This window comes from Crinia signifera, chromosome 6, assembly GCF_055691185.1.
Source record: "Crinia signifera chromosome 6, ASM5569118v1, whole genome shotgun sequence".
Lineage (NCBI taxonomy): Eukaryota > Metazoa > Chordata > Amphibia > Anura > Myobatrachidae > Crinia > Crinia signifera.
In genome coordinates, this window is record NC_139222.1 from 3,317,875 (window position 1) to 3,332,155 (window position 14,281).

At 47.3% G+C, this 14,281-nt stretch overlaps 4 protein-coding genes across 5 annotated transcripts in view; 3 read left to right on the forward strand and 1 right to left on the reverse strand.

Moving 5' to 3' along the window:
• The window catches only part of LOC146009826 (uncharacterized), a 426,905-nt gene that overhangs the window by 382,212 nt on the left and 30,412 nt on the right, over positions 1-14,281 (forward strand). The window lies entirely within an intron of this gene.
• Positions 1-14,281, reverse strand: part of LOC146009807 (uncharacterized) — a 234,070-nt gene that overhangs the window by 164,838 nt on the left and 54,951 nt on the right. The window lies entirely within an intron of this gene.
• The window catches only part of LOC146009818 (uncharacterized), a 119,238-nt gene that overhangs the window by 35,566 nt on the left and 69,391 nt on the right, over positions 1-14,281 (forward strand). The gene's annotated exons all lie outside the window — the stretch shown is intronic.
• The window catches only part of LOC146009823 (uncharacterized), a 29,250-nt gene that overhangs the window by 13,026 nt on the left and 1,943 nt on the right, over positions 1-14,281 (forward strand). Inside the window, exons 2-4 of the mRNA XM_083150334.1 lie at positions 306-384; positions 2,781-2,857; positions 3,008-3,356. Of these exons, the coding sequence (XP_083006460.1) occupies positions 351-384; positions 2,781-2,857; positions 3,008-3,356 (460 nt within the window). The 5' untranslated portion in view covers positions 306-350. The remainder of the gene's footprint in view (positions 1-305; positions 385-2,780; positions 2,858-3,007; positions 3,357-14,281) is intronic.

Consider the following 14,281-nt stretch of genomic DNA (forward strand, 5'->3'; position numbering starts at 1 on the left):
CCGGGGATGTGACTGGAGAGGTGACTGCTGGAAATGGGACGTTATACAGTAACACCGGGGATGTGACCGGAGAGGTGACTGCTGGTAATGGGACGTTATACAGTAACACCGGAGATGTGACCGGAGAGGTGAAGGCTGGGAATGGGACATTATACAGTAACACTGGGGATGTGACAGGAGAGGTGACTGCTGGGAATGGGACGTTATACAGTAACACTGGGGATGTGTTTGGGTGATGACTGTATCATTGTGTGTGTCAGGTGCCTATAAGGTGTCAGGATGTCACTGTCTATCTCTCCATACAGGAGGGGGAGTATATAGAGGAACACAGGGGTCTGTACAAGGACGTGATGATGGAGAATTACCGGCCCCTCACATCACTGGGTAAGAGGAGACATTTATTGTACAGGGGAGAGCAGGTATGGGGGTCCCCTATATACACCCAGCATCTGATAATCACATATATACAATGTCCTTAGTCACTGCGTGTCTCCTACAGATGGGCCCAGTAACAGAGATACCCCAGAGAGATGTCCCCGTCCTCTGTATTCTCAGGATAATCACATATATACCATGTTCTCAGTCACTGCGTGTCTCCTACAGATGGGCCCAGTAACAGGAATACCCCAGAGAGATGTCCCCGTCCACTGTATTCCCAGGATAATCACATATATACCATGTCCTCAGTCACTGTGTGTCTCCTACAGATGGGCCAGTAACAGGAATACCCCAGAGAGATGTCCCCGTCCTCTGTATTCCCAGGATAATCACATATATACAATGTCCTCAGTCACTGTGTGTCTCCTACAGATGGGCCAGTAACAGGAATACCCCAGAGAGATGTCCCCGTCCACTGTATTCCCAGGATAATCATATATATACAATGTCCTCAGTCACTGTGTGTCTCCTACAGATGGGCCCAGTAACAGGAATACCCCAGAGAGATGTCCCCGTCCTCTGTATTCCCAGGAAAATCACATATATACAATGTCCTCAGTCACTGCGTGTCTCCTACAGATGGGCCCAGTAACAGGAATACCCCAGAGAGATGTCCCCGTCCTCTGTATTCCCAGGATAATCACATATATACCATGTCCTCAGTCACTGTGTGTCTCCTACAGATGGGGCTAGTAACAGAGATACCCCAGAGAGATGTCCCCGCCCTCTGTATTCCCAGGGTAATCACATATATACCATGTCCTCAGTCACTGCGTGTCTCCTACAGATGGGCCCAGTAACAGGAATACCCCAGAGAGATGTCCCCGTCCTCTGTATTCCCAGGATAATCACATATATACCATGTCCTCAGTCACTGTGTGTCTCCTACAGATGGGCCCAGTAACAGGAATACCCCAGAGAGATGTCCCCGTCCTCTGTATTCCCAGGATAATCACATATATACCATGTCCTCAGTAACTGTGTGTCTCCTACAGATGGCCCAGTAACAGGAATACCCCAGAGAGATGTCCCCGTCCTCTGTATTCCCAGGATAATCACATATATACACTGTCCTCAGTCACTGTGTGTCTCCTACAGATGGGCCCAGTAACAGGAATACCCCAGAGAGATGTCCCCGTCCTCTGTATTCCCAGGATAATCACATATATACCATGTACTCAGTCACTGTGTGTCTCCTACAGATGGGCCCAGTAACAGGAATACCCCAGAGAGATGTCCCCGTCCTCTGTATTCCCAGGATAATCACATATATACCATGTCCTCAGTCACTGTGTGTCTCCTACAGATGGGCCAGTAACAGGAATACCCCAGAGAGATGTCCCCGTCCTCTGTATTCCCAGGATAATTACATATATACAATGTCCTCAGTCACTGTGTGTCTCCTACAGATGGGCCCAGTAACAGTAATACCCCAGAGAGATGTCCCCGTCCTCTGTATTCCCAGGATAATCACATATATACAATGTACTCAGTCACTGTGTGTCTCCTACAGATGGGCCCAGTAACAGGAATACCCCAGAGAGATGTCCCCGTCCTCTGTATTCCCAGGATAATCACATATATACAATGTCCTCAGTCACTGCGTGTCTCCTACAGATGGACCCAGTAACAGAGATACCCCAGAGAGATGTCCCCGTCCTCTGTATTCCCAGGATAATCGCATATATACCATGTCCTCAGTCACTGTGTGTCTCCTACAGATGGGCCCAGTAACAGGAATACCCCAGAGAGATGTCCCCGTCCTCTGTATTCCCAGGATAATCACATATATACCATGTCCTCAGTCACTGCGTGTCTCCTACAGATGGGCCCAGTAACAGGAATACCCCAGAGAGATGTCCCGTCCTCTGTATTCCCAGGATAATCACATATATACCATGTCCTCAGTCACTGTGTGTCTCCTACAGATGGCCCAGTAACAGGAATACCCCAGAGAGATGTCCCTGTCCTCTGTATTCCCAGGATAATCACATATATACCATGTCCTCAGTCACTGTGTGTCTCCTACAGATGGGCCAGTAACAGGAATACCCCAGAGAGATGTCCCCGTCCTCTGTATTCCCAGGATAATCACATATATACCGTGTCCTCAGTCACTGTGTGTCTCCTACAGATGGGCCCAGTAACAGTAATACCCCAGAGAGATGTCCCCGTCCTCTGTATTCCCAGGATAATCACATATATACCATGTCCTCAGTCACTGCGTGTCTCCTACAGATGGGCCCAGTAACAGGAATACCCCAGAGAGATGTCCCCGTCCTCTGTATTCCCAGGATAATCACATATATACAATGTCCTCAGTCACTGTGTGTCTCCTACAGATGGACCCAGTAACAGGAATACCCCAGAGAGATGTCCCCGTCCTCTGTATTCCCAGGATTGTACGGAGGAGGATCGGGTAGGTGGTATTTAGGGTCTCTCTAATATACCAAAGTGACTGTCACTATGTGATCTGTACATAAGCTGTATGTCTTATACACTGATATTATACAGTTTACGCTGAGATATTGGAATCAGACACTTTTTATTGTTTTTTTAAACTATTTAGGTTAAATATCTGACTAATAATATGATCGAAGATACAGAGGGAGAAGAAGAGCCGTATATGACTGATATGAAGGCAGAAGATACAGAGGGAGAAGAAGAGACGTATGTGACTGATATGAAGGCAGAAGATACAGAGGGAGAAGAAGAGACGTATGTGACTGATATGAAGGCAGAAGATACAGAGGGAGAAGAAGAGACGTATGTGACTGATATGAAGGCAGAAGATACAGAGGGAGAAGAAGAGACGTATGTGACGGATATGAAGGCAGAAGATACAGAGGGAGAAGAAGACACATATGTGATGTGTAATCAGCAGTGTAAGGAGGAAATCCCTACAGATATCAACACAGGTGAGTAATAAACACTTACTATAGAACAGAACGGCCTGATGGGCAAATGGGCAAAACCCTGTTGCACTGCGGTTGAGGCAGATGTAAAATGTGCATTGAAAGTTAGATTTGGATGGGGTGTATTCAAACTGAAAACAGGAATTTGGTACTCACCGTTAATTCTCTTTCCCCGAATCCATAGGGGATACTGAAGTCACTATGCTGGGGATAGAGTGGTTTCATGAGGAGTTGGCACTTGAAATTGAACTGTAGCAGGGCTCCTCCCCCTCTATCCTTACCTGTGACTCCAGTCTTAGTAACCTGTGCGTGAGAAGAGACCAGTAAATCTCCGATAGAGGTAGAAAGGAACAGAATAATAACACTACAGTTGCAATGTTAAACGACAACAGCAATCAGTACATTAAGAAACACCCACAAAGGCATGAGCAGCGCTGGGAAGGCGTTCAGTGTCCCCTATGGATTCAGAGAAAAGGAATTAATGGTGAGTACCAAATTCCAGTTTTCTCCATCCTATAGGGGACACTGAAGTCATGTTGCTGCCCTACACAACTGCGAAATGGAGCCACCATTAGCTGCTACTCAAGATGGACCCACCGAGTGGAATGTGCGGAAACCGAGTGTGGCAGAACTCTAGGAAAATGAGCATAAGCTTGTTTGATAGTGAGACAGATCCAGCAAGCCAGAGTTTTCTTCGCTGCCAGGCCAACCTCTCTTGGCGGCATCATACAGGACAAAGAGGGTATCTGACCTCCTGTAGACCACAGTTCTGTGTACATAAATGCACCCAACAAAGAGGGGACCACCATCATCTGATTGAGGTGGTAGGCAGAGACCACCTTCGGAAGATAATCCAAACGGGTTCTTCAGAATCAGAATCTTTATTTGTCATAAAATGGCCACACGCAGAGAACATTAAACGAAAATAAATAGCATACAGCATATATATATATATATATATATATATATATATATATATATATATATATATATATATATATATATATATATATATATATATATATATACAAGCAAAAGCATAAAAATCGTACATGCCTACATTATTTAACCCTAGGATTTACAACTATTTAAAATCCGAACAGCTATTGGGAAAAAGCTCTCTCTAAATCTCTTTGTCTTAAGCTGGCCATACATCAGAAAGATCGATCTTAAGATCGATTGCGCTCATGATTGTGTACAATTTCCCTTGAAATCCCCGGCAGTCCTTGGTGGTTTTTGGACACACAATCTACACACAATCCATCTTACAATCAGTCATACAATCCATCTGCTGTATGATTGTGTATACAAGATGTGCACACAATCTGCATGCAATCCATCATACAATCAGTCATACAATCCATCTGATGATTGATTGTATGATTTGTGTACACAAGATGTGCGCACAATCTGCATACAATCCATCTTACAATCAATTGAGATTGTATGATTGGGTACAATATCTTTCTGATGTATGGCCACCTTTACATAAAACTGATCGATAACGCCTATGAGATGGAAGTAAGGAGAAAAAATCATTATATGGGTGGGTTAAGTCACTCAGAATACATTTTGTCTTCAAAGAAAGTCGACTCAGAAAGATGTCATGCAGGTTCGGCAGAACAACACCCACTGCCTTTCCCGCAGTTGACACAACCCTCTGAAGGGACTTTCGATCCGTAGCCGAGCAGGGACCGAACCAGGCCAGTAACCCATAAGTGAGGATACTCTCAATTACACAAGAATAAAAATTAATCAGGGTCTTCTCACTCAGACCAGCCAGCCGCAGTTTCCTCAGGAAATACATGCGCTGGTTGGCCTTCTTAATAATTATGTTAATATGGGTATCCCATGAAAGGTCATTAGCAATATTGATACCCAAAAACTTGAAAGTATCAACAATCTCCACCGGTTGACCATTTAAGACCAACGGACAACACACAGTCTTTTTATACCTCCTAAAATCTAAATTGTCTTGCTCACGTTAAGGACCAAACAATTCCCTCCGCTCCAGGACTCTAATTTCGAAACTTCTGATCTATAAGCCGACTCATCGTCATTGGTGATAAGACCCACAATGGCGATGTCGTCTGCAGATTTAATAAGACGGACAGAATCTGAGCTGGAGAAACAATCAAACGTAAATAATGAATACAGTAAAGGACTCAAAACGCACCCCTGAGGGACTCCAGTATTAACTACAAGTGTAGTGGAGACCTGGTCACCTATCTTGACGGCCTGAGGCCTATCAGACAGGAAATCCAGAATCCAACCACAGATAGACCCACTCAGACCTATACTAGAAAGTTTTTTTTTACCAATAATAATGGCGGCACGCTGTTAAACGCCGAGCTGTAATCGACAAACAAAATCCGGGCAGACGAACCCTTGGATTCCAGGTGGGCAGAAAGCTCATGAACTAACATGAGCATTGCATCATCCGTAGATCTATTTGCTTTATAAGCAAACTGAAAGGAGTCGAAGCCAGGGGGAATGCACTCCTTAACGTGAGCAAGAACCAATCTCTCAAAACTTTTCATAATCAATGACGTCAAGGCAATTGGTCAAAAGTCATTAAGACTTTCGGTTTTGCCTTTCTTAGGGACAGGTACAATAGTAGTAAATTTAAAACATTTGGGCACGTAACAAGCTCTAAAGGCCCATACACACTAGAAGATTTTCGTTTCCAAAGACTTTGCCAAAATCTCTGATGGATTTATCTATCACCAAAGTAGTGCGCACACACTGAGCTATTTTCCCCCAAAGAGCAAGAGATTTTCAGGAGGCGAAAGACTTTGCTGAAAATCTTTCATATAAAAGGATATTTACATAATGGGAGGGGTTAAAATTCCAAGGGTGAGAGCAGGGGCCATTTTATTCAGTGTATTTCTTTTCTTGGGGCCTGATTCAGAACTGATTGCTGGGCTGCGTATATTCGTAGCCCAGCGATCAGGTAAATGCTGTCCTGCCCAGGGAAATCCCGCCCATGTGCATAGCTACGATTTTACTTGCAGCCGTATTGCCTCTTACACGTTATGCCACACATCATAATGCCCATTACATGCTATACACACCAGTACACCTTATGTCACACACCGCAATGCCAATTACACATTATGCCACACACCATGATGCCCATTAAGCCACATACCATAATGCCAGGGGCTTCATGCTCGATCCCAGGGCCCTTCATGATCGATGCCATGGGTGGGGGTGAAGTGCTCGTTGCCACGGGGGAGTTTAAGAGCTGTGTATATATTACTGCAATATATATATATATATATATATATATATATATATATATATATATATATATATATATATATATATATATACTGCATTATAAGTATCATTGGTGGCCAGTGGTGCTATTAATATATACATTGCTGGCATGTGCCAGCAATGTATATATCACTGCCTTAAAACAAAATCATTGGTGCCCAGTGGTGCAGTAATATATACATTGCTGGCATGTGCCAGCAATGTATATATCACTGGCTTATGTGTCATTGGTGCCCAGTGGTACAGTAATATATACATTGCTGGCATGTGCCAGCAATGTATATATCACTGCCTTAAAACAAAATCATTGGTGCCCAGTGGTGCAGTAATATATACATTGCTGGCATGTGCCAGCAATGTATATATCACTGCCTTAAAACAAAATCATTGGTGCAGTAATATATACATTGCTGGCATGTGCCAGCAATGTATATATCACTGCCTCAAAACAAAATCATTGGTGCCCAGTGGTGCAGTAATATATACATTGCTGGCATGTGCCAGCAATGTTTATATCACTGCCTTAAAAAACCTTCATTGGTGGTCAGTGGGGTTATGCTCCACACAGCAGGAGCAGGGAGCAAGCCTGTGAGCCTGGGGGTGGGGGGGCTTTCTGCTGGGGGCGGGGCGTCCTGCCGAGCTGTATGTCCGGCCAGGGGAGTGGAGGAGAACCTGTCACTGACACTGTGCAGCAGCGTTGGAGCCAGGACAGGAGAAGAGACAGGCAGCGTGGGGAGCGGGGAGGGGTGAGTATGAACAGGGGGAGGGAGCGGGCTGTCAGCTGGACTGAAAGACTTTCAGCTTTCAGTCCGGCTGCTGTACACACTTGGCGATGATGGCTGAAAAACCAGCCATCATCGCTAGGTGTGCTGGTAAAACCAGCAGATTGCCCACCTCGTTAGCGAGGATGCGGGAGCGCGCATCCTCGCTAGTCGGCAATCTGGGGGGCATACACACCAGGCGATTTTCAGTGGAAAATCGCTCAAAACGGCTGTTTTGAGCGATTTTCAGCTGAAAATCGTCAAGTGTGTATGGGCCTTAAGAGATAAATTAAAAATAAATGTAAAAATTCCTGCAAGCTGGGCAGCGCACTTTTTCAAAACCTTGCCTTGTATACCATCTGCACCAGCAGCCTTCCCAACCTTAGTGCGGAGGAAACATTTCCTTACTGACTCCTCATCTACTTCAAGGTAGGCCCCTGTGTCCCAATGGCTTGTAGAAGGAGGGGGAAATGAAATTGATTTGTCAAAGCGAGCATAAAAAATATTCAGATCTTCTACCAATGATGTATCCACGCTAAAGTTTTTATTCGCCTTATAATCAACGATATTCTGAACCCCCCTCCAAAGACACTTTGGAGGGGGCTCTGCTCTATCTGGACGGATAACTAGATATGGAGAACAACACAAAAGTGCGCTGAGATCTGAGACATGTCTGTCCGAGGCCAAAGTCAACTACCTCGCCGTCTTGAAAACAATGGACTCCAACAGTTCCAAAGGAATCAGATTGGAGATAATCGAGTACTAAAGAGAAGTCCCAAGGCTCCATCGGAGCTCTTACAGGGGGTTGCAGACGGATAACACCTTTGAGAAAGGTCTGAACCTCAGGAATTCGGGCAGGCGGCGGTCAAAGAAGACCGACAATGCAGATAGTTGAAACTTTAGGGAACCCAAAGTGAGGCCTGCCGAAAAAAAACATTTTGTAAAAAACAGAGAAGGCGGCGCCCCAAGATATAAGCCTTTCATTTGGAAAAAAGTATTTGGCTTTGGTAATGCCTAGAGGTGACCTCCTTCCTGGCTCTTCGTATTGTAGGAATGACTGACTTTGGTATACTGCGTCTACTTAACAACGTGGATTCAACAGCCACGCCGTCAAACGTAGACGTGGTACGTCGAGGCAGACTAACAGTCCCTGCTGCAGGAGTCTGCTTCCCAATTGTCCTCCCCAGGGATAAAGATTGGCAAGAAGGCAAGAGCATGATGTTCTTCCCATTGGATAAACAAGCGTACCTTCTGCATGGCTTTGCAACCTTCAGTCCCTCCCTGCCGAATGATGTACGCCACAGCCGTGGCATTGTTTGACTGAACTTGACCGGCTCGACCCCTGAGGAGGAGATCTGCTTTGAGTAAGGTTAGGGGAATAGCCTGGATTTCCATGAGATTTATTGGAAGTTTTGACTCCCAAGGAGACCAGCGACCCTGGAACTGATGGTTTAGGACTACTGCTCCCCAGCCCCTGAGGCTGGCATCGGTCGTTACCATTATCCAATACCACATGCCGAAAGGCCGACCCTCCAGCAGGTGGGAAGTGTTGAGCCACCAGTGCAGAGAAAGGCGAGTCACGGAAACATGTGCATGTGAACAAGTGACCCCCGACCATTGGGCCTGAAGGTCCAGTTGAAATGTCCAGGAATGAACACTGCCAAGTTAAAGTGCCTTGAAGGAGGCCGCCATACTCACCAGGAGACGTATGCAAGGACTCACTGAGGGTGTAGCACCTTCCTCGTCAGATCCTGGAAGGAGAGAATCTTGTCTTTAAAACCCGGTGTTGTGCTGTTATCAAAATAAGGCCTAGAGAAAGAATCCGCTGTGAGCACCCTGAATGAGCCTGTCTGAGGACGGGGCCTTTATCAGCAAATTGTCCAAGTACGGGATAATGTTTATTCCTTGTGTGTGCGGCGCGGCTATCATGACCACCATGATTTTGGAAAAGACCCAAGGGGCCGAGGACAGGCCGAGCGGCACTGCGCGGAACTGGTAATGCTGGTCTTGGAATCGCAATCCCGAGAAATTTTTGGTGTGGTTCGTAAATGGGGACATGTGAGTAGGCTTCCTTGATGTCCAGTGAACCTAGATATTCTGCTGGTTCCAAACTGGCAATTATGGAGTGTGTGGATTCCATTTTGAACTTGTTCCGGGTTTTTTAACTCACGTTTTAAATTCAGAATGGGCCGTACGGTACCGCCTGGTTTTGGCACCACAAAAAATTGTGACAACAGTCCTTGCAGTGCCAGAAGAAAAGTGTCCTGGTATGTTTCCGAATGAGGAAGACCAGTAGTGAAAAACCGATGAGGAGGAGGCTAAACAAATTCCAGCCGGTAGCCTTTGGAGATGATGTTTTGAACCCATTTGTACCTTTAGGACGTTACCTACACTTCCTGGAAGTCCTGCAAACGAGCTCCTGCTCTGGAGTCCCCCAGGTAGAATGGAAGGCTGTCATGCCAAGGGTTTGTCAGTAGGCTTGGCCTCCTGACGGCATGATCCTGAGGCAGAGGAAGCGGCGGAGGCAGCAAAACACCTGCCTCTACCTCTGGATTGTGTGTATACACCTCTGGCCTTGCCTTTGAACTTGGAGGATCCGCACAAGGATAGCCCTTGGAATTTGTTTCCTAGGGGGTTGTGTAGCCAACAGGAGAAAGGTAGACTTACCACCGGTGGCTTGTGAGGTAAGCTTGTTAAGCTCTGTGCCGAATAGGATGTCTCCTGTAAAATCAGAGTCTTTTAATATCCGCTGCAGCCTGACAAGATTTAATCCACATTGAGCATCTGGCTGTAACTGACAAGGCAAATATCCTGGCACCTAAGGCTGCCCACATGCTATAAGGTGTACTAGCCTCCCCCAAGTAAATAGTGGACTCGCAAATGTGTTCCGCTAGCGGAAGCAATTCTGAGCGAGGTCTGTGTTCCTCTTCCGCCCATCTCTCCATAGCCTTGCCAACGCAGGAGGAGACAAAGGCCGGGCCAAGAAGTACTCCCGCTGTAGAATAAATATAAGTATGGGTTCCAAGCGCCTATCCGGTGCTTCTTTCAAAGCGACTACACCAGGAATAGGAAGGGTCTTAGCAAGTTTTGGAACCGTGGAGTCGGTTTGAGGTGGAGTTTCCCATTAGGCCCGTGACTCCGCCGGGAAAGGATAGCACACCTTAAAGTGTGTGGACAACTCAGATGTTTTATCCAGATGGCCAGTAAAGGTTCCTCCAATTCCGCAGAATCTGGAAACCTAACCACAAGTTTCACTGATCATCCAAAGATGGAGACCGGGGAGGGAATTTCTGTATCGGTAAGAGTGGACCTCCGCACTCTCCTGGCGATCCTCCTCCTCCTCCAGAGGTTAGTCCGTGACATCCTGAGACATTTTGTGACTCTTTAATGCATGTGAATGGCTCCTTACACTGTTTGCAGGTAAAAAGCTTCAGTGAGGCTTCTGAGCTTGCACCCGTCGCTGCCATGCTGACACGTTGTTATATACATATAATGACAAGGAAAAGCACAAACACTATTTTCACACACAGAGAACAGTAAATGAAAGACAGTAAGGTACTTGTGTACTAGCACGGCGCCCATCGCATCGCAGACCATAAGGCATGTAAGGCATAAGGGATGCAATGCGATGTTATACAATTTTAAATTGTATACCATCGCATTGTATGGCATTGTATCGCATATACAATGGTATGCGATTTTAAAATTGTATAAGCGCCCTAAAGGGTTTTCCCATGTTAAAAGTGGCCCCTATAAGTTAATTAAACGTGTTGGGTGCTTACTATGTTAAAAGCACGCCCAACAGCACCCCCACTATCAACGCCAACCCGAAGCGTGGCGAGCTCGCGAGGGGTGGCGGTATGCGTCCTCTGACCTTTTCATATTCCCACTATCCACGTCGGCGTGGAGCTGATTTTATATAGTGTGGCGAGCGCAGCGAGCCACCAAGCCCGAAGCGTGGCGAGCGGACGCAGAATACATGTAAAGTAATGCGCGTCCCCTCGCGGGGCTCGCTGCGCTTGCATACTATGTAGAATAAACTCCATGCCGACGTGGATAGTGGGGGTATGAAAAGGTCGTAGGACGCGTACCGCCGCCCCTCGCTGGCTCGCCGCGCTTCAGGTTCACGTTCATAGTGGGGGTGCATTTAACATTGTAAGCACCCATTAGGGTGCTTATACAATTAAACATCGTATAGGGGGCTTATACAATTTAAATCGCATCGCTGTGCATCGGGTGTATGCGATGCGATGCAATTATATGTCGTGCGACCAAATATCATGGGCGCCGTGCTAGTACACAAGTACCGAAAGTAACAATAGGGGAGGGGAGCCTGCTTTCCCAAAATTGTAGCCCACACAGTGCAGAGACATAGGAGCCCAGTGGGTAATCCCAGTCACTCATCCAGCGGTAGTGTTCACTGACCTGGGGAGTGGAAGCACCAAACCTGTCCTGTGACGGAGGTCCTGATGGGGTAGCTGTGGAAGGAATCCATACTCACCAGGGTTCTCCAGCATAGATCACATCCTCTACGTTCCATGTAGGCATCCCGGGGACTTGGCAAATATAAAAACCGGCAGGTCGCGCTCCCTTATCGAAAAAAGTACAGCTGCAGAAAGCTTTGTTGGCTTTCTGTGGCTCCACCCCCAGAATAGCACTATTGGCTGCCTGGCGGCCAATCAGGAGATCCAATATGGCCAATATAGATTTCTACAGGACCAGTGGATGGACAGATACCTACCTACATGTCAAGGTAAGTGTTTGTATGTGTGGGATCTGGATGTAATAAATTCTTACTTTAATGGCGTCAGTGTGTTTATTTAACTATTTGAACTGTAATTTTAGCCCTCAAGTTCATCTTGTTGGAGAGCTCTACTATCGGCTAAATCCAAAGGCCTCTTCTCTATCCTCATCCAGCTTGATCTGTCGGCTGCCTTTGACACTGTTGACCACCCTCTCCTGCTCAACACCCTCATGGCATCACTGGCACGGTCTTCTCCTGGTTCACCTCATACCTCTCCGATCGCTCCTTCTCCGTCTCTGTCTCCACTCCGAGCTCCTCCTCCTCTCCTACTACCCCGCAGCCAGTCGGTGTTCCCCAAGGGTCAGTCCTTGGCCTTCTCCTCTTCTCCCTCTACACCACCTCTCTGGGCACCCTCATCAGCTCCTATGGTTTTCATTACCACCTTTATGCTGATGATACCCTAATCTATCTCTCCTCCCCCGACTTATCCCCATCACTCCTGTCCAAGGTCTCCGAATGCCTCACAGCCATCTCAGCCTGGATGACCCAACGCTTCCTGAAACTAAACATGGCTAAAACTGAACTTCTAATCTTCCATCCCCCGAACATCCCCTCTTCTCCCACTATCTCCATCAGCATTGGTGAAACCGAGATCACGTCCACCGACCAAACGCGCTGCCTCGGTGTCATCATTGACTCCTCCCTCTCTTTCACCCCCCCACATTCGTGCTCTCTCACAGTCTTGCCGCTTTCACCTACGCAACATCTCACACATCAGACCATTCCTCTCCACTGACGCGACCAAAATTCTCATTCACTCTCTTGTCATCTCCCGCCTTGACTACTGCAACATCCTTCTCTCTGGGCTACCTCTCACCCACCTCGCCCCTCTCCAAACCATTCTTAACGCTGCTGCTAGGCTCATCTTCCTCTCCCGCCGCTCTACCTCCGCCTCCCCCCTCTGTCTATCTCTTCACTGGCTCCCCATTCCTTTCCGGGTTCTCTTCAAACTCCTCACCACCACCTACAAGGCTCTCTCCTCCTCCACCGCTCCTTACCTCTCTTCACTGATCTCTATCCACACTCCCTCCCGTCCTCTTCGCTCCATCGCTGACCGCCGACTGACCTCTCACCTAATCACCTCCTCCCACTCCCGTGTCCAAGACTTCTCTCGCGCTGCCCCCTGCACTGGAACAACCTCCCACCACCCATCAGGCTTTCTGATTCCCTTACCTCCTTCAAGTGCTCCCTCAAAACCCACTTCCGACTAGCCTATCCCTCCTCCTCCTAACCTCTTTCGCTCCTCCTATCCTGCCTCCGTTCCTACTTATCCTATTGTTTTTCGTCCACCCACCTATTTTTAGTATGTTAACTCTTATGAGCAGGGCCCTCCTGCCTCACGTACTCACCCTACCTCATTACCTCACCTGTGCTCCTGTCCTGTTCTTCCCTTCCTCTACTTCATCTTCGGTCTCCTCGACAATTTTGACACCTACTTCTGAACTGATGCTGATTTTAGTTCTACCAGCTATACCCCTATTTATGCTGTATTTTATCAACACACCCTGTACGTTACCTTGTCATTTGTTTTTTTGTTTGCTATGTACGGCGCTGCGGACGCTTTGTGGCGCCTTATAAATAAACGAACTACTACTACTAGAGCTGCTCCACTGCAGCGTTACAGTTGACCCTGATGAACCTTCGTTGTTGACGTTCAGCTCTCACCTCAATGGCGCGTTATTCGCAATGGTGTCGAGACACACCTTCACCACGGCAGTAGACAGTTCACAGACTGCGCAGTGCCAGAATCGCTGCCACCTTCCACCCAAAAGCCGATAGCCGGCACTTTCAAACCACGGGTGACTTGCATAGTCTCCATGGCACAGGGGGGGGCGCGGCTGATGTCACAGGACGTCACCCGCCGGCCCCGTACACTACCCTGCGGTGGGGTTGTGCGGACCGGGGCAATGTTCGTTGGCTCGCTAAGCAATTTTCTGGGAGCGGCCAGGAAAATGAAGGGTGTGGTTGGGCCTCTCTGGGGGGGGCGAGGGCGTTGCATGACGTAGCAGATCACATTGCAGGCCATCTTGAAATCGCAACCTTGATGGAGCGTTACCATCTGTTACTCAGTGTGAATTAAT